This window comes from Artibeus jamaicensis, unplaced genomic scaffold, assembly GCF_021234435.1.
Source record: "Artibeus jamaicensis isolate MK-2021 breed Jamaican fruit bat unplaced genomic scaffold, CSHL_Jam_final contig_887, whole genome shotgun sequence".
NCBI classification, from domain to species: Eukaryota; Metazoa; Chordata; class Mammalia; order Chiroptera; family Phyllostomidae; genus Artibeus; species Artibeus jamaicensis.
In genome coordinates this window covers 1043755-1071451 of record NW_026522003.1, presented here as the reverse complement: position 1 = coordinate 1071451, position 27697 = coordinate 1043755, and the positions used below count along the sequence as shown (strand labels likewise).

The 27697-nt window shown below is 51.7% G+C and overlaps 3 protein-coding genes across 6 annotated transcripts in view; all 3 read right to left on the bottom strand.

Annotated features, from left to right (window-relative positions):
- Window positions 1-159: 159 nt before the first annotated feature.
- CIROP (ciliated left-right organizer metallopeptidase) lies at window positions 160-4735 on the bottom strand. The gene is given in 14 exon segments (XM_053654834.1): window positions 160-370; window positions 848-1027; window positions 1193-1419; window positions 1618-1890; window positions 1994-2090; window positions 2167-2236; window positions 2425-2599; window positions 2673-2818; window positions 2966-3050; window positions 3242-3367; window positions 3627-3770; window positions 4084-4135; window positions 4222-4315; window positions 4441-4735. Coding segments are annotated over 14 exon segments (2175 nt in total).
- Window positions 4736-13285: 8550 nt separating this feature from the next.
- On the bottom strand, window positions 13286-16229 carry CEBPE (CCAAT enhancer binding protein epsilon). 2 transcript variants are annotated; one of them, XM_037129414.2, is made up of 3 exons: window positions 15996-16229; window positions 14362-15354; window positions 13286-13779 (listed from the first exon to the last, which is right to left on the bottom strand). In XM_037129414.2, exons 2-3 carry the CDS (start codon window positions 14869-14871, stop codon window positions 13444-13446), a joined length of 846 nt encoding a protein of 281 aa, XP_036985309.1. In that variant the 5' UTR covers window positions 14872-15354; window positions 15996-16229; the 3' UTR covers window positions 13286-13443. The 2 variants fall into 2 exon arrangements, with proteins under 2 accessions (XP_036985309.1, XP_053510853.1); XM_053654878.1 differs by lacking the exon at window positions 15996-16229 and having other exon boundaries at window positions 14362-15424.
- Window positions 16230-20183: 3954 nt separating this feature from the next.
- Window positions 20184-27697, bottom strand: part of SLC7A8 (solute carrier family 7 member 8) — a 49437-nt gene continuing 41923 nt past the window's right edge. For all 3 annotated transcript variants that reach the window (XM_037129290.2, XM_053654854.1, XM_037129291.2), the window contains 4 exons: window positions 26273-26369; window positions 24498-24647; window positions 22767-22944; window positions 20184-22253 (listed from right to left, as the gene is read on the bottom strand). In XM_037129290.2, the coding sequence (XP_036985185.2) occupies window positions 22120-22253; window positions 22767-22944; window positions 24498-24647; window positions 26273-26369 (559 nt within the window). In that variant the 3' untranslated portion in view covers window positions 20184-22119. The remainder of the gene's footprint in view (window positions 22254-22766; window positions 22945-24497; window positions 24648-26272; window positions 26370-27697) is intronic.

Genomic DNA, 27697 nt, shown 5'->3' with positions numbered 1-27697 from the left:
AGGGACTTGGCCTGCAACCCAGGCACGTGCTCCAACTGGGAATCAACAAGCGAGCCCGTGGTTCGCAGGCTGGCACTCAGTCCACTGAGCCACAACAGCCAGGGCCCACCCAGTTGTCTTAAATAATTTCTGTCCTGTCCCATCATGCTTTCAGTACTATCACACCTCTCTTACTCCTCCAGCTAAGCCCCTAGTTGTAGTTTGGACTTCTGGTGAATGATAAGGGGCAGATGATCCCACCTGAAGAGTAGCTCGTTTCTGATAGGCCACAGTTCCCAGTGCACCTACCAGGATAAGCAGCGCTAGGCAGAGCCCTGTGGGCAGACCTAGGTGGGTCATGGAGGAATTATGGCCCGAGGTAACCAGCAACCTAGGAACAGAAGTAATGGTGGAGTAATGGCTAGGCCAATAAGGTGAAGGGCTTTACCTTCATAATACACAGAGCTCATAAAACCCTGTTTCATCCAGACAGTGAATTAAACAGGAAATTAGTAAGTGACTATAGAACTTGAAAGTGGGAATAGGACAAAATTCCAAGTCATCAGCAGCTTAGATTGTTGGAAGGAGATTTAATGTGGTGGTGAGGGAAGTGGCTTAAGGGGGAAGTGTTAGACTGGTGTTTAGGTAGCTAGATATGGTGCCTAGGTTAGTGCATAAGACAGGAAGGGTGCTAGGACCCCTATCTCCTAGAGTTGGGGGAACACTTGTGAGTGAAGAGGTCCCATAATGATAGGCTTGAGGTAATGTTAGGGATCCTTGTTTTCTGAAATGAATAACTGCTTAATAAATGCAATTTCAAACATCTAGACTCTAGGAATTTGAAAAAGAAAACTGCTTGGAATATTACTTGCTGTATTCTGTGGTAAAGTTGGCTCCTCCATAATATACTTCTAGAGGCTTCTTCTGGAGAGTCAGGGTCAGGGCCCTGTGGAGCACACTAACTGAAGGTCCTTGGCAACCAGGAGATTTCCATATATGCACAGTGAATACCAGGCTGGTGGTAATTGAAGGGCTGTGGAAGTAGCACCTAAATGGACATTTGGATCTCTTAATGGAGGTATAGTCCCTGGAAGATATCAAATATGCAGGCTTAGGAGTGGGGTGAACAGAAGTCTCAGAGGACAGTTGTGAAGTAAAGGACTTAGCATTCTCCCTGGCACATAGTAAAAATCAGCCTAAACTATCCCTTTACCTGCCAGTTCCTCTGTCCACCAGAGCCTGTAGAATTGCCTCAGTCAACTCTTCTCGTTCTTCCTTCCCCAGGGAATGGCCCGGGGGCCCAGCTAATCCTAAAGATAGCCTGAATAACAGGTCTTGGGTTGAAAGACTCATAGGTGGGGTAGTAACAGCATCTGCACCTTCATTAGTCAGACACAGCCGACCTCGGGGACAGAAGAGAAGACCATAGTACCCGGGTATCTACAAGGAAATGTAGCAGGGTATAGTTAGAGCCTCAGTTACCTGCTCAAACCCTACTTCTAGCTCAAAGTTGTGGGCTCTGTGGGTGCTTAGTAAAAAAAAAAAAGAACATAAAACAGATTGGGTAGGACCACTGTATAAGCATCTCCAAATTTCTTTTTGCCAGGGTGCTGCAGCTTCCTCACCTATAACACCCACCTGAATAGCCTCTCCTGGAGGGCATGAGGCCCAGGGGGATCCTTCCACCCGCACCTTATAGGTTCCCCTCTTCGTGCATTGATGTAAGTAGCAGTGGCCAGCGAGGTCTGTTTTCTGCAGGTGTGGGATCTGAGAGGGAAACCTGGCCTTGTCCCCAGGGAGCAGTTGTGATGTGAGGTTGGCAAGGAAGCACCGACTCTGGGAATGGTAGATCTCCCCGTGGGGATTCTCTGCCCCAGGTGGGAATCCATTTTCCTTCTTCCAGCATTCACTCTGAAGGGCAGGGCAGAAGGTAAAATAGTGTTTTTATCGATGCCTTCAAACTTGACTCCTCTCCAGGCCCACTCAGTTTCACTCTGTTTTCTAGTCTACTCACTCTGTTGGCCAAGGGCTTGTACATGCGGCAGCCATCCAGCACGGGGTCTGAGGAGCAGCTTCCCTTGTCCAGGTGCAAGTAGTGGCAGCCCAGTCCACTGTAGGGAAGGGATGATAGACTAAATCCAGGATCACTGACGGCCGCACAGCCCCTCAACCACTCAGCACACACACCTGCCAGTACAGAAGAAGTCTGAGGAGCCAGTCCCACATGTGGTCACCAGACCAAATTCCAGGCCAGATCCTGCATGAGAGGAAGAGGAAGAGAAAGAGCCCTCGGGACGAATGAAACCCCAAACATCCCTCGGTACTGGTTGTGCTTACAGCTTCCATTCCACCTTAAGCAGCAGATAATTCGGTCCAGCCTCTCTCACTCTCCCCAAGCTGACTTTGGCCATGTGCACCCCTCTGTATTTCTCCCTCATTTCTCACCCTGGCCCCACAACAGCTCCTCTGCAGCACTGTGATTGACTTGGTACCAGCCTGAGTCTTTGAAGGCAGCAAGAGTGATTGGGTCTAGTCGAGTGTGCTGGGCACCGTCAAAGGTAGGAGTCATTATAGAGCCTTGGAGTAGTCGGGCCTCCCAGTGTGAAGACAGAGGGCCCTACTGGAGGAGGCAGCTGGTTGCCACCTGGCTACTGCTTCTTCCTCCCAACACCCCAGGCTGTTCTTATTCTCACCTCTTCTTCCAAGGGGACGCCCAGGGAAACTTCTGGCACTCCCAAGTGTTTGGCCAGGCTGTGGCTAACAGTTGGGGTGGTGAGAAGCAGCTGTCCCCGCTCATCTCGCCTTGTTACCTGTTGCCTTGTGGTACAGTTCTCTCGAACTGAATAGAGAAAGGGGAAAAGGCAATGTGAGGAGAGGAAAACTTAGGAAGGGTGAGGTAGAATTGGAAGGAAGAAGTTCAGGAGATAGCAGTGATTCCCTCCAATCGAGATTGTGGGATGACCTCTTCCTCATTCCTCTCATTTACCACTGGGTCCTGAGGGGCAATCCCGCCACTTCTTGAAGAGCTGTCCAGAGAAACCCAGGATATGGAGCAATTCGTGTAGTGTGGCCTATGGACAGTGACAGCAGAGTGAGGGGACTGGGTGTGCAGCAGAATCGCCCAGCCACTCCTCAGCCCCTCTGCCCCACCACTTCTTAGAACCCAAGGCATCTCCTATCCCGTCTTAAGTAGTTTCCTCCACTGCATGTGGGAAAGCTGCATGACCTTCCCCACCCCCCCAACCTGTCATGCAGCAGTCACCATGACGATGTCACTGTGGCTGAGGCTGAGGCTGGTGAGATGTTGGGCACAGTAGACAATAGTACCAGCAAGGGGCCTGTCTTCTGAGTCCAGCTGGCAGCAGGCAGCATAAGCAATGAGAGAGGGCTGTGGATGGGTGAGGACAACGCAGGGGAGGAAAGGAGAGAAGTATGGTAACGCAGGAGAAACCTTCCTGAAAATGGAGGTCCAGTGGTACCAAGGGATGGAATAAAGTGTTTTAAATCCCCATCCAAACTTCATCAGCATGCCCCAAGTTACCTCAAATAAACACAATTTTTAATAAAAACTGCTTTATGTCCCTTACCCCTCATATTTAAGATTAGGAGAAACAGAGTAGGGAAAAGGGATTTTATTTGAACCTCACCTCTCCGTGGCACTTGGCAGTGTGGGCAACCCGCACATACAGGAGAAAGTCAGTGTTTTGGACTCCAGGCCCATCTGGCTGGACTGGTTGTGGGGGACCCTGCTCTGGCCACAAGGCATAACCTCGGAGATGGGCGTCAGGGATCTGGCAGGGAGTGAAATGTGGCGTCTAAATTAGCAGATGGGCTGGACGGATAAGACCATAGGAAACGGGGTACTAGGAGTGAAGGCAGAGAGTTTCTATCCTGAGTCTGCCTTAGTGTCATTGGGGCAGCCGGCTAGAATAGGGAGCTCTATCATCCCCACCACCAATATCCTACTTAATAAATTCAGGGGGAGAGGTGGTTCGGGGCTGTATTGTTAGAGAGCACATCTGGTAATTCCAATGCTGGTGGTCTTGGAGAGGTCTTGGCAGGCTGCAGATCTCCAGATCCCCAAATCTGAGAAATTGCTCTCACCTTTGCACCCAGGCAACTCTCTCCTTTGTACCCTAAATTCAAGAGGCTGCACCTGCCAAGAATGAATATCTGCAGGTGAGCTGAAGACCGGGTACCCCTGAAGAGGAACTGTATACATTCATAATGATGTGAACTCACCTGTGGTAGTTTGGGGTGTCTGGGTCTCCCCAGACAGCATGGCAGTACTGTGCAGGGTCTCGGCTCAGAAGCAGGGGTCCTTGCACTGGAGGCACTTAACGAGGCAAGAGGTCTATTTTACCTCAGTATCTTAGAGTCTCAGTTCCTCTTCTGTGGAGGCAGTCTGCTTCCGATCCCTCTGTTCCTCAGCCCTCCCAATTCCTCTGTTCATCCACTCACCTGCTAGGACACCCTGGAGTCGCTGAGCAGCCTCTGTCACTGCAGCCAGGGCTTGGGATTCCCCACTCATCCCATCTCCCTCGGAATCCCAAGCTCCATCTGACACAGGGTCTCTTATATAGCAGGTTTGGATTCGGAGGGGTTGAGGATCATGAGAGTCAGGGAGAGTGAGGGAGGAAGAGCGGAAGTTTGAGGAAAGTTGGGGCAAAGGGGGCCTGAGAAGGCTCACAGACTTCTGTGTCTCATCATGTAGACATCTGCTTGCGGCAGCCCCCAGGAGTAGCAGCAGAAGCATCTTCTCCCTTCTCGTGTCTCCCGCAGCCTGCCCTGGGTACTGCCTGTGTTCCCTTCCCTGCTTCACTCACTTCTGAAGTTCCTTTCTTTACTGTAAGTGTGCCTGTCCCCTCCTCCACTTTTGCTTATTTTTCAAGATTTAAGTGTTGTTGACTAAATCTACAATTCCTGCCAGGAGGTCAGATGTGAACCACAAGGGCCAAAGCTGCCTCCACCCCAGGGGGTGGGGGTGACGAGGTCGGGGGGTACCACAAGTGGAGAGCTGAGGAAGGGGCAGTGTTATTTTCAAGGCCTAAACTGACCTTAGCAAAGAGGACCCTCCCCACTGATGAAGGAACTCAAATACCTTGCTTCCTTCTCTCATCTTAACTCCCCTGACGTTCTGAGTGGACAACCTTGGAACCTTCTCAGAACTAAAATATGGGTGTTAACATAATGGTGTGTGTGTGTGTGTGTGTGTGTGTGTGTGTGTAGCTGGGCATTCTTTGTTCATGGAGATGGGCAAACAAGCCTCCTGCACTTCACTAGCCCCATGTGAGAACCGGGTGGACTCTAAACCTCCAGACATGAATGCATCTCCTCCATCTGTTAGGAGACTTAGTAGGTGCCACAAATAGACGATGGTTGACATATCTCCAAACGAGAAGCTGCTGTGTTTGCTCTGTGAGGTCTCACGGAAGCCACCAATAGGCACATCCTGGAGGGAAAGTAAACTCTTTAAATGGACAGTAATGGAAGATGTTCAAAGATGACCTTACCGAATTCTTGGAACTCCCTCAGTTTTCTTTGCTCATGCTGTGCTTTCACATCCTGTTGACTCTGCCTGGATACCCCTCCTTCCCTGACTGCCTGCTGAATTCCTACCCTTTCTGTAGTGACTCTGGGAAGTCTTTCTTAACACCTCCAGCCCAAATCCCGAGGGGGAGGGTGCCCTTTCTGTCCTGCTCCAAACAGAACATTTGTCATCTTCTTTTACAATTGTTGGCTCCGTGGCTCTCCCTCCACATCCTGCGCCCTTTCAAGGTGGGCCTTCATCCTGGCTGGCTTTGTGTCCACAGCACTCAGCATAGCCCAGGAGGCTTAGTCTTCATTTTGTGGACAAAGGAACAGAACCTAACCCTATTATTTAACTTCTGAAAAGGCAGGTGAGGGGTGCTATGACTAAGGCAACACAGCTAACTAGTGACAGACAAGGCTGGAGAGGTTGAATTTTATACTTTGACATTCCAGAGCTGTGGCTGGCACTAGCCATTACAAGGGAGGCATCCAAACTCGAGCCAAGCCAACTCTGTCCCTTTCTATGTATGCAACTTTGGCCAAGTGCCTCATCTTTTCCATTCGCAAAAATGGGGGTGGTTGCACTTGTCTGATAGGGTTGTTATGAGGAGTAAGATTTGCAAAGTGCTGAGAACAATGTCTGGCTCATAAAAACAAAGCCAAGTAAAGTGGGTATATTCTAGAGACAGTTTAGCTCTGGAGAAATACTCTTCTCTTATCAACATGTACAAGTCATTGGGGGACTCTTGTTCTTTCTGTAAAACAAACCTGGTTTTTTTACCCCTCCAACTTTTGGAATCTTTTCCTCTTCTGGTTGGGATGGGCTATCTGTGAACAAAGTTTTCCGGTCAGGATTTGGGTGATAGACCCCAAGGTCTGTGGGGCTCCCTTCATATTTTCTGGGTCCTGTGCTTTGCTGCCTCCTTGTGGCCATAAGGAGCACGGTGTGCCCCACCAGGGTAGGGATTCACCCTAACTTCACAACAGCTAGCAGAATGCCGTACCTTCCTATAGAGGAAGTCCAAGAAACACCTTACGTTCCTTCTGCTGCAATACGTTTCTCCTACATTTGCCTGGCAAATTCTTCCTGATCTCTCAAGATCCAACTGAGAGGTTATCTGCCTGTTGAGACTTAACTCCTCAGGCTGAGTTAGTTTGCATATCATCGATTCTCCAATAGCATTTCTTTCACATCTTTGAAGTAGCTCTTATTATACTCTCCTGACATTTATTTTTGTGCTGTTTCCTTGCTAGACTCCGGGCAGGGGCTGAGTCTGATTCACCCCTGCTTCTTTGAAGAGATATGGAGTAGTTGCTGAGAGGTAGTAGAGGTAAGAGATGAAAGTGAGGATAGAACAAGGAGGTAAGGAGAAAGGATGAGGATAACGATCATTTTATTGAGCACTTTCTCTGTGCCCAGACATCGTTCTAAGCACTTTATGCTCATGTGATCCTTTCAGCAACCTGTCCCAGTTTTACAACTGAGGCACAGCAAAATGTGTCAACAAGAGTAGGTGGAAAGTGTGGTATTTGAATCCACATAGTTAGGTTCCTGAGCACAGGCTTTAATCCATCCTGCAATAGTGCTTCTCAAGTGCACAGCTTGGAGGAGAAATAAAGCTGTGATGGGAGTAACAGGACGAGAAAGAGGAGGCTGAGGAGAAAAGGTAGAGGTGAGGAGAGATCCTGAGAAGGAAAGGGTGAAGGCTATGGTGAGAGAGGGTGGAGTTAGAATGGAAGTTAGAGGAGGTGGGGCTGAAGGTGAGAAAGGGCCCGGAGTCAGGGATAGGAAGTCGGATAGGGGTAGGGAGAAGGGGTGTTGATGAGGAAGGGGTGGAAGTGCAGGAAATGATGTGGGAGGTGGGAGGATGTGCAGGGTGGAGAGAGGATGGGGCCGAGCGGAGCAGTTGTCCTGGGTTGTGCATCATCTGTAAGGCTGTCGAGCACGCTGACCTCTCGGTTCCCTCACCCTTTTATCTCTAACGCTTTTCTCCGTTCCACCTTAGCAAGCCACTCCCAGACTCCTGCCCAGAGCCTTATCATCACCAGAAACTGTAGCACCAATGAAATAACTGAATCAAACATCCCACTCTCTGATATAATCTCCTTTCCCTATGTTTGCTCAAGTCGGCTCACTGCAACTGTTCTACACGCTCATTGAAGAACCATTAGCCCTTCCTGTCTTTTCATCTCTCTTTGTCCACTTTAGGTTCCAGCTTCACCACTAAATCCCTCTTTTGTAAGTGCCTTCAGCTCCCCTCCCCGGTGTCTTGTCCATCCTGCCTCCCCGAGTAAGCCCCACTTGCTGCAGAGCAGCTAAGGAGCACTGAAGGAAATCGCCCAGAGGACAGACTGCTGTCACTCTAAATTTATTAGGTGCTTCCAAGCCAGAAATCTCAGCACTCAGCTTCCTCTTCCACCCCTGGCAACTAGGAATTTATACCTTCAAGCCTCCTTCTCAGTCACTTGCGATCACCTCTTCTTTCGTGGCTAAATGGGAGTCTGCCCCAGTCTGCTGCAAACCTGTTTGTGTTTCTATCTGTGTCTGCTGCCATCTCTTCTTTCTCGTTAGGAGAGAAAAGGTGTTCTTCCTCTGGAAGGTGTTTTCTCTCACTGGTGCTCTGGACCCTTCCATGGGAGTGAGATGCGGTCCCAGCCCCTCTCTGCCCTCCTGTCCCCCACTCAACCCAGTCTGCCAGGAAGTGCCTGCATCTAGGGACCTTTGCATGCTTTTCTTTCTCCTGGGAACCACATTTGCCAGACTGACTCCTACTTACCTTTTCTTATATTTTTTAAAATATTTTTTTAATTTATTTTTAAAGAAGGGGAAGGGGGGAGAACGAGAGAGAGAGCAACATCAATGTGTGGTTGTCTCTCGCGCATCACCAACTGGGGACCTGGCCAGGAACTCAGGCATGTGCCTTGACCAGGAATCAAACTGGTCACCCTTTGGTTTGCAGGCTGGCGTTCAATCCATGAGATACCTGGTTATATATTACTTGCTCAAAGAAACCTTTCCTGATGCATTTAAATATCTGTCACAATCACCTTTTTACTTTTGCCACAGAGCACTGTCCACAATTTAGAATTATGTATTTCTTTGTGAGATTCTGTTTGTCCCCCTCACGAATCTGTAAGCCCCACAAGGTCAGGGACTGTCCTCCTTCTTTATCCCGTAGCTCCCGTAAGAAGTTAAGTGCCTGGCATGGAGTTGGTGTTATTAAGTATTTTTTGAGCAAATGAATGAATGACTGTAGTGAGAAGGCAGGATGGAGCTGAGGGAGGAGGAAAGGTGAAGATGGAAGTTGGCAGGTGAGGAGAGTAGGTGGAGAGTGAGGGGTGAGGACAGTGATGAGGACAGTGAGCAAAGGTGAGGCTGGGGTGGAGGGGAGAAGATGTGGGGAAAGGACCAGGAGTCTTCAGTGGGTCTGAGTAAGCCTTCCAGACCCTGAGTGGACTTCCCAGGAACTCTGTCTCTTGGCCACGCTGCTTGTGAGGTTTGAAGGCAGAGCCGGTAGGCGGAGCAAGACTTTATCTTGGGGTGCAGCCCTAACCTCAGATGGTGACAGAGCGGGAGCCAGCAGGGGTTTTGCAAACCGTCCCGATTGCAGCAGGCCAGCAGTCTCGCTCGGGACAGGCGGGCGGGGCTGGGGCTTATCTCCCAAGGACAGCCCTAACCTCAGATGGTGACAAAGCGGGAGCTAGCAGGCGTTTTGCAAACCGTCCCGATTGCAGCAGGGCTGAATGGTCTGGCCAGGGGTGACAGTGCTAGGTGTGGGGGCAACGGGTTTGGACAGCTTGAGGCTCGCTTTGGGGTGAAGCTTGGCTTCTAGGGTGTGGGGGGGTGGACCCAATCTGTGTACGGCTTACCTCTACCTACCTCAGATCTCTGTTCTACAAGAGAAAGGGGAGGTTCTGCAGGTGGGTCTCTCTCTGTTTAAGGAAGCCTTCCTTTCCCCAAGTCCTAGGATACTTCTGCTGCTCCCCGAAGTCAGAACTGGTGGCCAGTTGCAGCCATTTTCTTCCGAAAATACACATCTCTCCATGAGTTAGCCTTGGGGAATTTTTTAATGTGCCATGGAAGTTTTTTTTGAGGCCAGGCCAGACCTGCTTATAGGAGAAATTGACAGTGGCCAGCTAGGAGTCCTGCCCAGGTAAACTATTCCCACTTTGGAGCAGCCCAGGCTGAGTCAGAGAGGAGAGACAGGTCTGCCTGCTGGGGGCCAGTGAGGGTGATGGCAAGGGACTGACTGTGAAAGAGAAGGTGCACAGGCCCTTAGCCAGCCCTGGCTCTTGTTGCCTCGGCATCTCCTGTGCAGCCCCCTCCATCCCGCAGTCCCCTCACTGACTTGGGGTAGGGTAGGAGGTGGAGGTGAAGAGGCGCCTTTCCACCCCCACAACCCCAACTGGGATCTTGCAACACTGGGATGGGGGCCCTGGGGGCCCAGGAGTGTGGCAATCTGTGGGGGTGGGGTGGGGAGGTGTACACGGAGCAGGGGGAGAGGCTTTCACAAGCAGCCTCCTCCATGACTGACCTTGGCAGGCTCACCTTGGGGAGCTTCCCCCTCTCCACAGTATCTCCAAACAGCCTTCCTTCTGGGCCGCTTCCCCGAGGCCCGAGAGCCTATCTCTCAGCTCAGAACTCTTATCCTGCTCCCCAGTTATGCTCATGGAGAAAAAGTGGGCCTGAGCTATAGATTCTAAACCAAAAGAAATGCTTGTGTGTGCTGTTTGCACCTTGATTGGCAGGTTTCCCCAAGTTGCCGTGTCCCCAGGCCTCGAGCCTTTCCCCAGGCAGAGGTGGGGTAACTGGCTTCCCTTCCTGGGGGCTCCTCCTCTGGGCCATCGGCTTTGCCTTCAGTGGGAGCAGAGATAAGCCTGCTCTTTGTTTCACTCCAGCTTCTTAGGGACGGTCCTCCCCAGCAGAGGGCTAAGAGTGTCTGGAGGGAGGAAGGGAGGCATTTTTCTTGCTTGGCCCCTTTCTCCTCCTTTCCATTCCACCAGCCTCCCTAGGCTTCCTTCCTTTTTCTTGATCACACCGACACTTTAGGGCCTTAGCATTCGTCCTCCTTCTGCACACCCTTTGCTCCAGTACAGCAGGTCTACTTCTTTATTGAGATTTTTTAGGTTTCGATGTAAATGTTACTCCTCAAAGAGACCATCTTTGGTCACTGCAGCTAAAAAGAGCCTTCCCACCTGCTTCTTTATTTGGTTTCCCCATTGGGCATATTCAAATGAAGTACTTAGTGACTGCAATGAAGGTGCTTTACAGAGGTGTGAATGAACAGGACTAAGGGAAGGCAGCATGGGGAGGGGGTGCAGTCGGCTGGTGGGGGGGGGCCTCACCTCCTCAGGCTGTTAGAGCATGAATTCTGTCAGAAGGAGCTGTGGAGGGTACTTGTCCTGTCAGGGAGGGATTAGGGACAAGCACCTAACCTCACTCTGCTGTCCCACCAGGTGTGTAGCAGGATGTCCAAGAAGGGACAGAGAAGACACTCAACACACTCGTTCGTTGTCTTTTTCTTTCTGCTCCTTTAACTATGCGCTGGGTTTGTCTTAGTCTCCGCAGTGTTCTGGGCATCTTACAAGGACCTGGTACAGGAAAGATGCTCAACAAACACTTGTCCGGTAAGTTACTTTGGCCCAAATCAGTTGGGGTCAGCTTAAAAACCTCATTCACAAAGTATGACATCTGGCTACCTGTCATACCCACCCCCGCTCCCCGCCCTGGGTACGATCTGCCGCAGAGGATCGGGGTGTGCTCTCCACTCTGTCCCACTTGAGCGGGCTGGACCTTTTCCTCCTAGTGGGGCTGTGGCTCTTCTCCGGTCCTGGTGCCAGCCACCTGCCCTGAGGAACCATCGGGGTAATGGGAGCTGGGAGGAGACACATTTCAGAGCTGTGGGAAAGAAGCCTGGGGTTGATGCTGAGCAACCCAGGTTCCATCACCCAGAACCCTGAAGATAAGTCAAGGGGCAGTGGTCTTGAACGAGGAGGAGGAAATCCGGAGGTTGAGTCACTCAGTGTGTTCTGTACAAACCCCCCTTATGCAACCCATCCCCCTGGGCTGAAAGGAAGGTGCGGGATTCTTCCAGGCATCCGCAGAAATTGGCACCTCCCCCTTCCAAATTTAGGCAGCTTGGGGGGGGGGGGTGAGATTCAGATCTGGCTGCCCAAACCAGACCTGGGGCAGGGGATCCAGGGCACAGATATAGGACAGACAGTGCCCAAGAGACACTGAGGCAAAGGCAGGAGAGGGATGAGTCCTGGGTAAGGCAGCCATGGTGCACATGAATGCCCCAAATGTGGAAAGGCTCTGACGCTGGGAATATGGGGGGGGGGGGGTTAAGGATGCAGGCTCCAGTCTCTCTGCCTCTCAGAAGAGAGGAGAAATTTTAGCCTATATTGTGTCTCTCTTCCTGTCTCTGTCGGGCATTTCTGATCACTTGTGAATGAAATTCAGTTGCCCTGCCCTGTGCCTCTGAGGGGAGGCGTGAGCTCCAGGGAGACAGACAGCAAAGGGGCTGAGTGAGCTTCAGGAGAATGTCTCTTTCCCCTCAACTGCTTTATCTATAGAATGTGGCTCACACTATCTTGCTTCTCTGAGGGCAAAGCCCACCGGATGATCAGATGACGGGATGATCGCTTGAGGTCTTTCCCAGAACCTCTTTTGATCTGTGATTTTATGGAGCTAATTTCTATTCTGCCCCTAACCAATCATGTAATTTTGAGTAAGTCTCTTCCCCTCTCTGAGGCCTCAGTTTTCTCACCTGCAAAATGAGAAGTATAGATGAGATCTCTGAGGTCCTTTCAGTTCTAGCAGAATGAATAATAATAACAACTACTCATGCCGGCCCTGTGGCAGGCCCTGTTATCTACGAACGGAACAGCACTACTCCCATTTTGCAGATGAGGAAACTGCAGCACAGAAGGAAGTAACTGGCTATAGGTCGCACAGCAAGGAAGTGGCAGAGGGAGATTCAAGCGGAGGTTCTCAAGCACTGTACTATTGTGCTTCCTAGGTGAGGGTCCTGTGGAAGGGAAAATGCTCTAAACGCGTTCTTTCACTGGTGCAGGCAGCTGTCATCCTCCACGCTATCAATTTTCTCACATACAAGCAGGCCTCTTCCAACTGATTCCTCTCCCAAACACTCAAGTGCTCATGTGTTGGGGCCCCAGGGGGTGAGGGCCAAGATGGGAGGGGGTGGGAAGGAGCCTTGGGGACTTGTCAATCTGGTGGACTGAAGCCAAGGATCTGGAGATAAGGGACTGAGTCCTGGTTGAAGAGCTAATGGTCCACGAATAGGGCAGAGTCATCTGGAATTTTCTTGGTCACCTGGGGCAGGAGCTCCCAGATGCCACTTCAAGGTGAGGGAGAGCAGGACTGGGGTCAGCAGGGACTGGGTGGTGCTGGATCTCCCTCCAAGCCACAGAGCTCTGTTAAGACAGTAACCAGAGGCCAATCCAGGTCCTGTGTGGTGACAGGAGGGTGCCTTCAGTGTCCAGAGGACAGAGTAGGGTTGGGGGAGAGTGACAGATGTGGTCTGGCCAGGTGCTCTCCTAGAGGAGAGCTATGGGCAGCATGTCTGCTGAATATTCAGGAAAATTCCCAAATATTCATTTGGGCATGGAATCAAGAGGTAGTCACCTGCATTCCCAGACTCTCACTACAGCTCGGTTTGCTGTCTTTCCTTCTGCAGGGCCATGCCCCCCTCCACACACACACACTTACACAGGCCCAGGCCCAGTGTAGAGCCCCAGTACTGAGTCACAGTACAATTTTATTCAGCCGTAGAATCATAATACTGAGGCCTGCCCTCCTCCCTTGCCACCCACTGCCATTTGTCCATGGTCCATGTCTCAGGCTTGGCCTGTGAGGGGCTCTAGCACCCCAGCAGGGATCTCCAGGTTTCCACAGTCTGCCAGCCGGGCTCAGCTGCAGCCCCCCACACCCTTGATGAGGTTGGCGGCCTCGGGGATCTGGCGGAAGAGGTTGCGAAGGGTGTCCAGCTCCTGGGTCAGCTGCTCCACACGGCTGCGGAGGCGCTCATTTTCTGCCATGTACTCCAGCACCTTCTGCTGTGTCTCCAGAATGCGCCTCTTGGCCTTGTCCCGACTCTTGCGCACGGCAATGTTGTTCCGCTCCCGCCGCAGCCTGTACTCCAGGCTGTCTTTGTTCACTGCTTTCTTGCCCTTGTGCGAAGGGCCAGCGGGAGAGGACGCCTTGAGAAGGGGACTGCAGGGGGCTGCAGCGGCAGCCAAAGGTGCCTGCAGGGGAAGGCACGGAGGGACAGTCAGAGGTGAGGGCTGGCCAGGAAGCAGAGTGGCGGCAGGGGGAGAGTGCTGGCACCAGAGCGCCCCTGGGCCTCAAAGGGATCTGGGCTGCAGAGCCAGCTCCAGGTTCCCAGTCGGAACAGCCTTGGCCCTGCTAGATACCCAGGGTCCCTGCTCTGACTAAAACTTCCTTTCATGCTCCCACATTCTCTGAGGACACTTTCGTTCAATCTATCTTGTTTCCAGTTCTACGATCAGCGGGCATTTCCTCTTCTAGAAGCAGGCTTCAGAGAAACAGAGGGAGGTGGGCAGCAGAGAAGCTGTGGAGGCCTGAGATCAAGGCAGTTCAGCTGGGCATGGAGACTGTAGGACACAGCGGGCTCCAGGGTGGGAGTGAACGCGCAGAGAAGGAAGGCAGGGTCATAGCTGGGTGGTGAGTGTGGAGGGCTTTGGGATGGGCCAATTTCACAAAACACCACCAAACACAGACCAATTAAGAATTTAAGCAGGAGGCTCAGAGTTTCCCCATCCACACCGGCCTCTCTCCAGGCCCAAGGAGAAGTGATCTGCTCTTACCTTGAGGACACGCAGGGGCTGGCTGGGAGCTGCCAGGGCTGGGGGCAGGTGCATGGCTGTCTGCCCGCAGTGTGCCACTTGGTACTGCAGAGGATTGTAGCTGCTACGGCTGGTCCCTCGGCTGCCCTCGGGCCCCCGGGGCTCCTCCTTCACAGCCACGGCCCTGGGGTCGTAGCTCCCTGGGCTGCTGTAGATTCCAGGCCCCAAGGCCTTCCTGTCTGGGCCGAAGGTATGTGGTGGGTAGGCAAAGGGCCTCGGGTCAGGTGGCAGGTAGTGAGGGAAGGCAGGGGTTCCAGGGCCCTTGAGGCCTCGGGCCTCCGGTGCTGGCTTCACAGCGAAGAGGTCAGAGAGGAGCTGCTCCTCCCCAGACTCGATGTAAGCAGAGAGGTCGATGGAGGCCTCATGCTCACACATGTCCCCCAGCTCCCCAGGCCCTGCTCGGGCCCCTGAGAACTCAAGTGCCTGCTGGCCAGCCCGGGGCTCACACTCGTAGTAGGTCCCGTGAGACATGGCTGGTCCGCCCCCTGGGCTCCCCGCCCCCGAGCCCTGCTCTAGGGGCGCCCTTGGGATGCTCGGCCTGCCCTTTCTCGATCTCTCCCTGCCCTAGATTTGCCCTAGATCTGCCCTCTCAGTCTCCTCAGTCACCCACTCCCGTGTGGCCTCTCCTCCCTGTTCTGCTGTTTCCTTTTCCTTCCTCTCTAGTCAATGCAGCTTTTCTCTTCCCTTTTTTCCCCCTCTCTCCCTGGGGTGACTCAGGGAGGGGCAGGGCGCACCCCAAGGGAGGGATGCAGGCCTTAGAGAAATAGGGCCCCCAGCCTGTTGAGCGGTTGGGGCACTCTTTGGTCAGAGTTCAAGCCCGAGCTCTGAGCTGCCCAGGAGCTGATGCTTCCGGGAACGCCTCCCAGTCCCTGTTGAGTCCAGGGGGTTCCAGAGTCTCTGCTGAGGGCAACACCTCCCTCTGAGGGTCTTCTCCCCTCCAACTTCCTAAAAGTTCTGTGCAGAATGAAGTGCAAAGTCAGAAGGCACCGGGAACACCCTCCTCAGTGCTGACCCCCAGCTGGGGCTGAGCTCCTCCCTTGACACACCTCTCTCATCCCCCCCCTGCCCCCAAGGGCCGGGCTCCACCCAACCCTGGGGGCAGTCAGTTCCTTTTGTAGCCCCACCTCTCAGGGCATTCTCCTGGTTCAGGCTAGGGGGTGTTTGAGGGGTTTAGGAAGTACTGATAGGTTCTGAGACCAAGTCATGCAGGGGGACTGTGTCATGGCTCAGAGCATGCTCATTTGCTAGGTTTTTTCACAAGGCCTGTGCAATAGCCCAAACACTCGGGTTTCCCACTGGCTTTAACAGCCTGGCACTGGCCCTGAGTGCCTGGGCTTGGCTGACCAGGAGCTTCAGCCACAGGAGCCCTGTGCCCCAGGTCCAGGCAAGGTACTGCCCCAAGAACTGACTGTCACACTCTGGTGGCTCCAGAGCCTCTCTCTTCCAGCCGCCCCGTGCTACCAGAGTCTCAGGCTGGAGCTCTGCCCTGCTCTGGCCCTGGTGCTCTGCCCCATTTCCTGTGCCCTGGCCACAGGGCTCAGGCGCTCGCTACAGCTCAGTTTGCTGTCTTTCCTTCTGCATGGCCATTCTCTGACCTTGATGCATGTCTCTTGGGTCCACTTCCTCTTGTGAGGCTTGAGAAGCCTTGTCTTTTGTCATCACCTCTTCCTGGGGCTCTGTTTCAGGGTCTTCAGGAGAAGCTCGGGGCTTGCTCTCGGTACCTTTGGTCTCAGGGGAGGCCTCCTCTCCATCCCCTTTTCTTGTTCTTTGGGTGCTTCCCACTCCCTTCTGTCAGAGGCACTGGTTGTAACCCTGCTTGTACCTTTCGAATGAACTTCATCTGTAAAAGGAACTATAGGCTCAGTGAAAAAGGAAGGGCACAATAGAAATATGTTACTGGCTCTTTTACTATATGCAAATGCTGGGGTGTCCCTGTGGGAAGCTGGAGGTTTTATTTTTGAAACGTTTTTTTTAAAAAACATTTTATTTATTTATCTTTACAGGGGAAGGGAAGAGGAGAGGGAGAGAAATATCAATGTATGGTTGCCTCTCATGCATCCCCTGCTGGGAACTGGCCTGCAACCCAGGCATGTGCCCTGACTGGAAATCAAACTGCGATGCTCTGTTTCGCAGGCCTGTGCTCAGTCCACTGAGCTACACCAGCCAGGGGGAAGCCAGAGGTTTTATAGATCAGGCATACCAAGGGCCAGGCCACTGTGGGGCAAGTGCAGAGGGGATATGCAGTGGCATTAAACACTACAGTAAAGTAGGCAAATAGGGCTGCCTGTAAGTCAGGCAACTCGTCCCTCTAGTGAGTATGCTCTTCCTCCCTCCTTCCCTGCCTGCCCAAGACCCCAGGAGCTTTCCGTGCAGGTTTTGAGCCCTAAAAGCCCTGACCTAGATCTTCGCACATCCTGACAGATTTCAGGAACCAGATGGGGAAATTTGTTCTGCCTTTTCCCTATTTCTAAAAACCCTGTGGCAATAGGTACCACAGCTGAGCTAACTCGGTTTGGCAGCAGTGCCTCTGTGGACCATTAGGTGGCAATATAGGTCCAAAATCCGGATTGGAGGGGCTGCTGGGGTTAGGAATCAGGTGGCCGACAGAGGGCAGCCTCCCACAGCCCTGGCACCGGGGAGACACAGGCTGGGGGTCCTTGGGAAAGGAGGAAGAGGGAACATGGCTGGGAAGAGGACTTGCGGTGTAGTTACGGGGAGGGTGGGCAGGCTGCCGGGGCCTTGTCTCAAAGAAAAGTTCTGTCTCTCTCCAACTTTGGAATACTAGTGATGATGGTGAAAGCCTGGCATTTTCTGGTGTTTGAAACGTACACGTTTTCATTTCGATAGTTTCCCTGTGAATTAAGTAGGAAGGTAAGCAAGACGGATGGTATTTTTATCGTTGTTTTATAAATGAGGAAAACAAAGCTGAGGGGCAGGGCCACCCAAGGTCATTCAAGCATGCTGTGTAGATCGTGAGGGAAAGGGCAATGGGACAACTCTTGAAACCCCCCTGGCAAGAAGGGATAGAGAAAGGGGGAGCTGTGCGACTCAGAGCGCCTTCTTTGCTCTCAGTCCGCCACCCTGGGAGAGCGGGAAGGCATCAGCAGTGAGGGAACCGGCGCTGGGGAAAGCAGAAAGGTGTGCAAACAGAGTTGGCGGCAGGAAATGAGCGAGTCTGCCGCTTGGCTGTGGGGAGATAAGTAATCTCGGGTCTCTCACCTCCCAGGCTGGGAGCTGACGTTGCAGGCGTACTGACACCGTGTTTCCCGGTAACCAAGGGGTTTGGCAGGGTGAGAGGCGCCCTGGATGTTTGGGCAGGGAAGGAGGGCCTGCTGGGCAAGAAGGAGGGTGGGGAGAGCATTGCCAGGCAAGGGCTGGGGGATTCTTGGGTACTGCATAATTGCTGGGGGGGGGGGGGGGGGGGCGGGACAGAAAGAAGGCCTCCCTGGTCAGCGGGATAATCTCCTTGCCTGGGCAGTTGCTACCTGTTTGCATTAACTGAGGCAATGCATGTGTATTATTTTATTGACTCTTAACCTGCATTAGCTCACAACCACCTCTTTCATCAAGCCTTTCCAACAGGGAGGCAACTGAGCGTGGCAGTGAGCTACGTGGCAGTGAGCTACGTGGCAGTGAGCTACGTGGCAGAGATAACTGGGCTCAAATCCTGCCTTTGTCAACAGCTTGATGATCTTGGACAAGCTACTTAATCTTGTAAAATATCAGTAGTCATGCCTACTTGGTCAGGTTGTTTAATTAAACTTGGAATAAGACAATGTACAGAAAGCAACGTTCGGTCCCTTCTGCCCTTCCTCTGTCCACCCACTGCAGTTTATCTGTCTCCTAAGCAGATGTACACTTTCTTCACCCTCATCTGGTACTTCAAATTGACAGGCGCTTTTGAACACTCACAGACCAGGCAATGCGTGGGCTCTGGGGATCTGGTGGGTTCAGCCCTGGCCTGTAGCAGCTGGAGTCCAGCTGCATGAAGTCCCAGTCAGCGATGCTAGGAAGGGCACACATCTGTGCCGTGTGCAGTCTTGCCTTCGCCTGCTCAGAGACTGCTGCTCCTTGAAGGAAGGGTCAGATACACCTTTTGGACCTCTTCAGCTGTAGTGACTGTATTGCCGGAATTAAAATTCAGGACAAGTATGAATATTCTTATGGGGGAAATGGAACAAAATATTTGAAGACTGTGCTGAGTTGGAAAATCAGGAATAAGTTTGCTATTCCACAGCAGATAGAACAATTCTTGGACACGATGGTCACACAAAGATTTGTTATATGACTGTATTAATAAATGAATGCTTAAGCTGCTGTGATTTTGGTGATCTCCAAAAGTCTCCCAAGTTCCCTAAGGTCTCAGCATGAGTTCCTAGCATTAATGTGACTGAGGGTTTAGACAGGTGAATGGGGTCCAGGTTAAAAATAAATGCATGTTGCTCAGGAGGAGACCCACATTAGCGCATTTGACCAGGTTGAAAGATCAGCAAGTATCACCTTACAGAGAGAGAGGGAGCTCCCAGAGACCAGTGTCTCCATGGAGCAAGAGGGGATTGGGGAGGGCTAGACTTGCTGGAGTGGGGTGACATGAAGGAAGACCTTGCGCCGCCCAGGGAAAGGAAAAGTGTGTACTGGAAAAGATGGGGTCCCAGAGGGTAGCTGTGAAGCTTGCAGAAGGGCCTCTTACACAAGACTAGCCTCTGCCCAGTTTTGCCCTCAGTCTTCTGGAACAACCTCGGGCAGGGAGACATAGGAACACTCCCTGACCCGCTGCCCCTGCACAACTGCTAAATAGGTTAAATGACTTTCCCAAGGACACACAGCTGTTTGGTGGCTGATGTGGGACTTGGAGCCAAGTGTCGGTGCCCATGGCAAACCTCCAACCTCAGTCTACAAGAACACCAGCCACAAAGCAGGACTGTTAGGGCCAGCCAGGACCGGGAGTGGAGGCGTCTCGCCTGCCTGTGTCCTCACAGTGGCCAAGGCGGTGGAGGGCGATGTTTTGACACCTTTCCACCCCACTCCTCCTCCTGCCCATGTCTGTCAGCAGTGCTGGCTCTGGACTGATGCTGTTCCAGGACAAGCAGTAGGGAGGGATGCCCACAAAGACGGGACTCCAAGCAAGGACAGAATCTAATCCCACTAACTTCCTCTAGTAGTTAACCCAGAGCATCAGGAGGTCCTTGTGTCTACCTTAAACACTTCTTCTTTTGTTCTAGTCCAACAGTTCTCCTGGTCTTCCACCTTGAAACCTTCCACTTTCTTGGCTCTGTACTGCTAAGTGGACTCCATCTCATCTCTCAGTCTCTCCCATTAAGCCTGCTGGACGCAGCTGGGTGCTTTCCCGTCCCGCTCTCCATCTCTCCACAGGGTCAGGCTGCCCCTTTTTCCCTCACTCAGCTCTCACTGCCCTGGCACCAGAAGAAGCCTTTGCCGACCGAGACTCGGGAACTGCTTCTGCCTTTGCCTTCCTCCACTCAGCTTGGGGCCTCCATTCCCACGCTGGGTACTGATGCAGTTTTGCTTCGTAGTCTTTCAGCACAGAACACAGAGCAGGCGCTTAATAACACTTCGTGACTTCATAGCAGAAATGAGAGCAAGTTTTTGGTTCAAAAGAAGTGGCTGCTTGAAAGGACTGCCACTGGCCCCTGGGACAGAGTGAGGGCCTTCAGGAATGCCGTCCTGGAAGGGACCTGATGAGCAGAGACCTCCTGACAAACCCAGAAAATGCCTGGAGACTCTCTGAGAAGATCACTGAATTATTGACACCACCAACTCCATTTCCATTTTAAATTTTATTACATCAAAGAAAAAACCCCAAACCCTCCATAAAACCAACCAACCAACCAACCCTCGGGAACCTAAACCAACTCAAAGACAATTATTATCCAGGTATAACCAACTCCCTGCTCCTCCAAACAACCTTACATTAAAAAAAGTCCAAAAGAAATAGAAATGCCAGCTTCAAAAATATTTCTCCAAAAAGTAAGGCATCCACTTAGAAAAAAATACTTGAAGGAGGGAAGGTGGTTGGAGGAATGAGAAGAAGAAATAAGAGGATGGTCCCCTGACCCTCCAGGGGCCAGCCCCAGCCCGCCTGGAGTCCCCTCAGAAGGGACCATAACTCAACCCAAACCTGGCATCTCACCAATACAGGGTGAGGCAGGCCGGGCAGGAAGCTGGGATCCTGGAGCAGGCCAGAGGGGCTCCTGGGTATTCCAGTTTAAGCACATGGTATGGGGAGTTACACAAAGCAGGTGGCTCCGTTTGGGATAAAAGGATCTAGTCCTTAGCACAGCAGGTGTGGCAGGAAGGCTCAAGGCCCAGGGCAAACACTACCTCTTTCCTTTGGAGCACAGGGAAAGGCATCCTTGGCCAGAGTCCTCATTCTACGGACAACAGGCTTCTCCGAGGGCCTCCAAAGTGGGCACCTGCCACCACTGCCTTCTCACCCCGCCCTGGAGGCTGTCCAAAGGCAGGACAGTGGCGGGAGGACAGAGGGGGAGGGGTTATTAGAATTGGGGGAGGAGGGAGGAAGTGGCCTTCTTCCCAAATGGCCCCTCTGGGCAATGGGCGCGCACCCTCTCTCTGGGGAAAACTTTTCATACCAGGTCTGCCCTGAAGGTTAGAAATAAGGGAGTATTTTTAGGTCCAGTTCTTGGATGGGAGGTGACTTAAGGCAGATTTGGCTCAGGTTTCAGGCCTGAAGGGCTTGGGGAGCCTTCACACCCAGTCCTAGGTCCCAGGAGCCAAGGTCCAAAGAGGGGAGGGAAAGGGCATGATGGGGGGGAGGGGGGCAGGCAGTGCTGGCTGAGTGGTATGTGCTGGGAGCATAGCTGCAAGGTGACAGGGTGAGACTGTTCCTCCCCAGGCGGGTGGGGAGGGAGAAGGAGCTGAATTGCTTTGTCATTAGGAGAGGACTTTCTGGCTTCAGAAAGCTTTGGCACCCAGTTGGGGGCAGGATGCAGGGGTCAGGGGCAAGGCTGGGTTTCTGCAATCTGAGCCTTTCCCAATCTGTTCCATGGGCCTGGCTGGGGGTCAGGTGAGGGGCAGTTCCCCGGTTCCTTGGTCCTTAGCCCAGTGGGGGATGGGAGATGGGATGTGGGTGGGGATGGTATCCTGAGGAACTTACTCTGGACAGAAAGCCCAGGCTGCAATGCATGGAGGTGTGGGGGGAAGGGCAGAGGGAAGCATCGCCTCTGATTTCTTGGGTCCCTAGTGAAGGGAGGGGATACAGGTCTCTCCAGCTGACTTTTAATGGTGACAGATTTATTTGCTTGGGTCTGTCCCTTCTCAGCCTACTCACTGTTGCTTGTTGCTGCCACTTCTCTCAGAGCTGAGTCCTTGGGTTCAGGAATGGGAAGAGAAAGCAGTCCTGAACTCAGGCTCCTGAGGAAGCAACAGGGTGAGGGCTGGAGAGAGGGCCCTGGAGGGTGCTCCAGCAGCTCCACTGTCCTCTCACAGCTCGGCCTGAGCGTGGGCAGCCCTGCCTTTGGGCCTGGGCCCTGGGGTGAAGGGCTGGTTCTTTGGGTACAAATGTCAGTGTCTTTGTTTATCATTTCTCACCACCCACCCCCGGGTCCTGTCCCTGCTTAACAGAAGAAGCAGAGGGGTGTGTGTTGGGGGGACACAGGCAGGGCAGGAGGACAGAAAGGGGGTAAAAGAGGGAGGAGGCAACTGAGAGGAGATGGTGGTCCTCAGGGCTGGGCTGTTCCACTAGTCCTTGTCCTTGGAGGCAATGGGCTGCCACTGCTGCTCTGTGTCCTCATTTGTCACCTCTGTCCCTGAGCTACCCCCCACATCGGGGTACACAACCATACACATCTTCTGGCTCACCAGGGTTAGCAACACTGTGGGAAGAGATCACACAAAAACCAGGTCAGTGCCGAGTGGCCCACCATGCTCTTCCCTGCTCTCCTTTCCTGGGTTTTGCCTCCGCAGAGCCATCACTGTCTTCAGGAGATTCCCCCTCCAGGAGATGCCCCCACCTGCCTCCTGTGTCTCTGGGCAGCCTGTTTGCCGGCTGCCCCGTGCTCATCAAGGCCCCAGTTTTCTACTGTCCCCAGGCCCACCGATCACCAATTTCAGGGCCTCCACCTGCCTCCACCAAGCCCAGGGCAGCTCCTGCAGGATAGCTATCAAGATGCTTATTCCTGCAGGCCCAAAGTCTGTGTGGAAACATCAGCTGCTCTCTCCTCAGAGGTGCCTGGGGAGGCACCTGCCCTTCCCTGCCCCAGCTCCTTCACCAGAGCTCTGTGGCCCAGCCTAGCTCTTCTGATTCTGGTGGGCTTCTCCTGCCAGACTACTGACCACTCCACCCAGACCAGGAGGCCCTTAGGCACCCAGAGCCTTCAACAACTCACTGATGAAGTTATCGAAACACTTGGGCTTGTGTTGCCAGTAAACACCGAGGAAATAGACGGGCACTCCTGTCAACATGATAGCCAGGCCAGTGCCACACACCACAGGCTCCGACCACAGGCTGAAGATGAGCAGAAAGGCCCAGAACAGCAAGTAGATGATGGGGAACAGCAGGTTTATCTGTGGAGCAAAGGCATTGTTAGCTGGGTGGACCCTACTGACCCAGGCTTAGGGCACCCTCCCCCTTCTTCACCCTCAGGGAGTACCTCTGAGTGCAAAGGCTGAGCTTTGCTCAGCTCTAAGGCTCCCACTCCCTGAACCTTGGGCAAGTACTGTGTCAACAAATGTTGGTAAACTTAGACCGGGGGACAAGGACTGGGGAACCTAAGGAGGGAATGATCCTCACCACCCACCCTCTCCCTCCTGGGTGGGATCAAACAAAGCCTTGTCATCCATGCCATGTGCCTATGGCAGCCAGAGCAGCCCATGGGGGCTTGCTGGCACATTGGTGTATACCTGCTGTGGTCGTAGGGTGAAGGAGAGGTGGAGAAACGAGTGAGAGGCAAGCAGGAAACCAGCAGGTTAGTCAGGCCCCTTGCCCCTCGCCCACTTCTAGGCAGAGCCCTCATCTGGGCACAAGGCACATGGCCATCCCTCTCACCAGGATCAGTCCCTACGTATTTCTCTCAAGCAATTTGAGAAGAGAAATCTGCCAACACCCAAGAAATCAGGAAAGTTAGCACAATATAAGGCAGTCTAGACCCTTGACTTTGTTCAGAAAGAAGCATCTTTCTGGGCTTCATCCCTTCTTGTTAACCACTGGTGGGAGTTCCCAGCAGAGTGCTAGCCTCTAGATTCAACTCCTTGTCCTCTCTTCTCAGGTGTATGCATGTGGGCAGATGGGCTTCTTCTACTCCTCTTCCCTATTAGCAGGCTTTCTAGGAGTGGTAGGAAAGTGAGGGGAAACTAGAGATTTGGAGAGCCCTTGGTTTCTCAGCTGGAAGAATCTTCTAGAAGCATCTGGGGTCCCTCTGTTTGCGATACAGAATTGTTCAAATATTTCAGGGCCATACTCTATTCTTCTGATTTGCAGGAAAATCTGGAGCACTCTTGCATATTTTGTTCTGAGTAGTCCTGTAAAACCTATCACAAAGTTATTTCTTGTAACGACCAATAGGTTCACTGGGTTGCTATGTACAGGGTCAAAAGTAGTTTCAAAAGGAAGGCTCACTCATGGATTGCTGGAGTGGACTGGGAGGCTTCAAAGAAGAGGAGGTGCTTGAAGGTTATGTGGAAAATGGTTAGAATTTGGACAGGCAGATGGGAGGAGGAAACTCATTCTGGGACAGAAGCACAGAACAAGTGGATTCAGCTATATGGAGGGACAAGGAAGAGACTGGCCAGACAAGAGGGTCCAGGGAAACGCTGAAGAGATAAGAGAACCCTGGCTATCAGCTGCAGTTTAAGACAGAGTCGTAGGAAACAAAGAAATAACGCAATGAAAGTATCATTTAATCTAACTTATCTTCCCAGCTGCAGTTTGCTCTGGTCCTATCCCCAGCAGAGGATGGGACTAAATGGCTGCCCCATTCCCACAGGGCTCTTGCTTCCCAAGGGTCTGTTACCATCATACAGGGGATTGGTAGGTCAGCAGCTGAGAACAAGGTGATTGAAAAATCTGCGATGCGGCTGGAACCAGTAGGTGGGGGACCCCCAGGGGGAGGTTTCCGCACCTTGATGGGGCGGGGGATGTCAGGCTTCTTCCAGCGAAGAACTATCTGTCCAGCAACTGTGACTCCGTAGAAGAGGTAGTTGATGAAGCCCACGTAGTTGATGAGTGTGTATATGTCGCTGGTGACCAGCATCAGCAGGGTGGAGATGCACTGGGGGAATGGGAGAAGCGCGTCCTCAGTGATCGGAAGGACAGTTGGAGACCGGAGTTGTTTACAGGTCAGGGACTGTGTGTGTGCTTCAGGCAGATGGTGCCATTTCATAAAGAATGTCTCAAAATGGAAACCGTTTGAACACCCCTAGAAACCCAGGCCATCACCAACACCTTCACTGCCTGGAAGTTCCTTCCTATGGCAGGGGTGATAAAATATTTAATCACTGGTGTGGCACGGTGACTAGCCAGTCAGAACAGATTTTGGCTGTAGATAACTAGACTGGTCACACTGGTGGCCCCTGACTCCATGTCCTCCATGGTCTCGTTTATGGTGTATTTCTTCCTTGGTTGTAGCTCAAATTAATTGCATTTTATCATTTTAGGGAGGATTGTTAACTGCTGACTAAGACTTTATCTTGCCCTCATCCTCTTCTGTCTGAGTCATTTGTTTTTCTCCCTTCTTTTTTAAAATATCATAAAGACTTATTTACTAGGTGCCGGACTCCATTCCTCACATTCTACAAATATTAACTTGTTTAAGCCTCATAACATCCCTGTGATGTTTTCTCAGTAGAATACACTTTTCAACTTCAAAATCATTTCAGTGGCTCCCACGGAACAATGTTCTTCCCTTTGGCTAATCCACGAAGGCCAATAGAAGGCTCCATTTTCCTGTGAGATCTCATGGGGAAAATAACTGAGAACATTTTAACGAAGGCATGAGCCAGATTCTCACTGTACTTGCCCTGTAGTCACAGTGCTGCCCCAATGGCTCAAACTGAAAACAGCCTGTGGCCGCTGGGAGTATTGTGTTTTCTCTAATCACCTTTCACAACAAACCAATCATGATGACCTCCTCCCTGTATCTGAACATGCTGAAATTTCCCCCAATGCTGTACAACAAATGCCCTTGACCTTCTGAGGCCTCTCCTATCCTGCTGTAACTGTGTCTCTCTGGTAGACGAAGTAATTTTCAATGTTTTATTCAGGATCCAGAAGGAAAAAAAAAAAGAGGGGGCTCAGTGGGACAGTGCTTTGTTCCTTCTTTTTTGCTCTCTCTAAATGACTCTATTCTGGGGTCATTTTACTCCCAACCCCCCTCCACCCCACCCCAAGTTTCCCCTTCTCCATTTCCAGTGTGCCAGTCTTCCTTTATGATTTTTCTTATTTGGTGTACCCTTAACACCGAATTTGTTTTAGTGACATTTCCCACTGGCAGAAAATCCTGGGGCAAGAAGACTGACGGGTGTGCGCTGCTGGGAGCAGAGGCCCAAAGGGCAACCCTGGGGGCAACAGGTGCAGCGTAGAGTCAAGAAAAGAGAAGTTTCTTTGTGAGGTTATAAAATCTTGAGGAAGTCAAGTCATTCTGCTCCAGAGGATGGGAGCACGGAAATGACCTGGCCTGAGAGCCTTAAGGTCTTTCAGGGCTCAGTTTCTTGCCTTGCTCTTTCTCTTCATATTAGTGAAGCCTATGTAGACCACCTGTCAGATTCTCTAAGTCTGGTGAGACCAAGGAGCAGAAGAAGGGTGACAGGGGTGTCTGTGGGAAAGGGTGAACTCCCAGCTCAGAGAAAGCAGGAGAGGGAGGGCGTGTGTAGGACCAGTAGAAGGAGGGGCCCTTACTGTGAAGAGCAAGGCTGGGATGGGGGTGCAGCGCTTCACATGGATCATGGCCAACACGCTGGGAAGGTGGCCCTCCCTGGCTCCAGCAAAGAACAGCCTGGCAGGGAGAAAAGCAGGTCAGCCTGGGGTGGCCCCTGGACTACCCATGAAAGCTCCCTCCCCAGCCCAGGCTCCCTCATCCATGCCCTGCTTCTGCCCACACAGGGGAGTCAACCCTTGGACCAGGTACCCACTTTCTCGTGCACGCCTTCCAGCCCACTAGTCACAGAACCCACAATCACAAATGCAGATGCAGGCAAACCAGAAGCAGCTGGTGGGTACATGGATGGACCCTGGGTGTGTGGAAACCCTGAGTGTGACCTTGGTGGTTTGGGGTCACTGATGATTGTGCTGTCACTCTGTGGTTCTCTCTTAATGCCAGGAGTGCTGCTGCGGGGGCAGCTTCTCTCCTTTGCCTAAGGCCTTAATCCCATAAAAAAAGTGCCTTCCACATCCTCAGGGGATACAAGGGGATTGAACTGTACAAGGAAAGCCTTAAAAGCATCATGTCCTAGTCAGAAAGCAGCTGTCTCTGGGGGTGGGAAGGGCGCGGTGGAGCAGAGACATGTGAGTACTTGCGGGATGGGTGCAGAGGTCCTCTATCTAGTTGTGGTTCATACGCCTGTCTACAATCGTGAAACTCATCAGTCTGAACACTTATGATCTGTGTATTTTATTGTATGCAAATTGTACCTAAAAATTTTATATCTTTAAGCTACTTATTCTATTTCCAAAAAGCCATCAAAAGAAATGAATAGAGAATTAATGAAATGTGTATAGAGAGAGATATTCTGGTAATTAAAAAATGGGAAATATCATAAGTGTCTAAAAATAGGAGATTGATAACATAAATTATGGTATACCCATAAAATGGAATATAATACAGTCTAAATAACGTTCTAGAAAAAAATCGTTACATGAGAATATATTCACAGTATAATGGTAAATGAAAAGAGCAACATAGAAAATTGATGATTCCATACAATATAATTCCAACTCACTTAAAAATGATTTCCCTGGCTGGGAGGCTCAGTTGGTTGGGGTATCATCCTGTGCACTAGAAAGCTACAGCTTCAGTCCCTTCTCATGGTGCATTCAGGAGACAACTGATCAGTGTTTCTCTCTCTCCCTTCCTCTCTCTCTAAGATCAGTGAATGTATCCTTGGGTGAGGATTAAAAAAATTATTCATGGGGCATGTAAAAACATATATTAAAATACCAACGGATTATTCCTGGGTAGTGGGATTATGAGTAATTTAATTTTTTCCCTTTAGACATTATAGAAAAAAGTTGAAAATTCTAAAATAGACAAAGAATTTGCAATCAGAATAAAAATTATCTTTTTAAATTTTGAAACGATTAAACTTTTTATTCTGAGATTATCAT

What these genes read in the sequence shown, in the direction of transcription:
- CEBPE (XM_037129414.2), bottom strand. Translation starts at nt 14,871, where the DNA reads ATGTCTCACGGGACCTACTACGAGTGTGAGCCCCGGGCTGGCCAGCAG. An exon ending in AGCCCCTGCGTGTCCTCAAG is followed by an intron (nt 13,780 to 14,361) that starts GTAAGAGCAGAT and finishes CTTCCCCTGCAG; the next exon opens with GCACCTTTGGCTGCCGCTGC.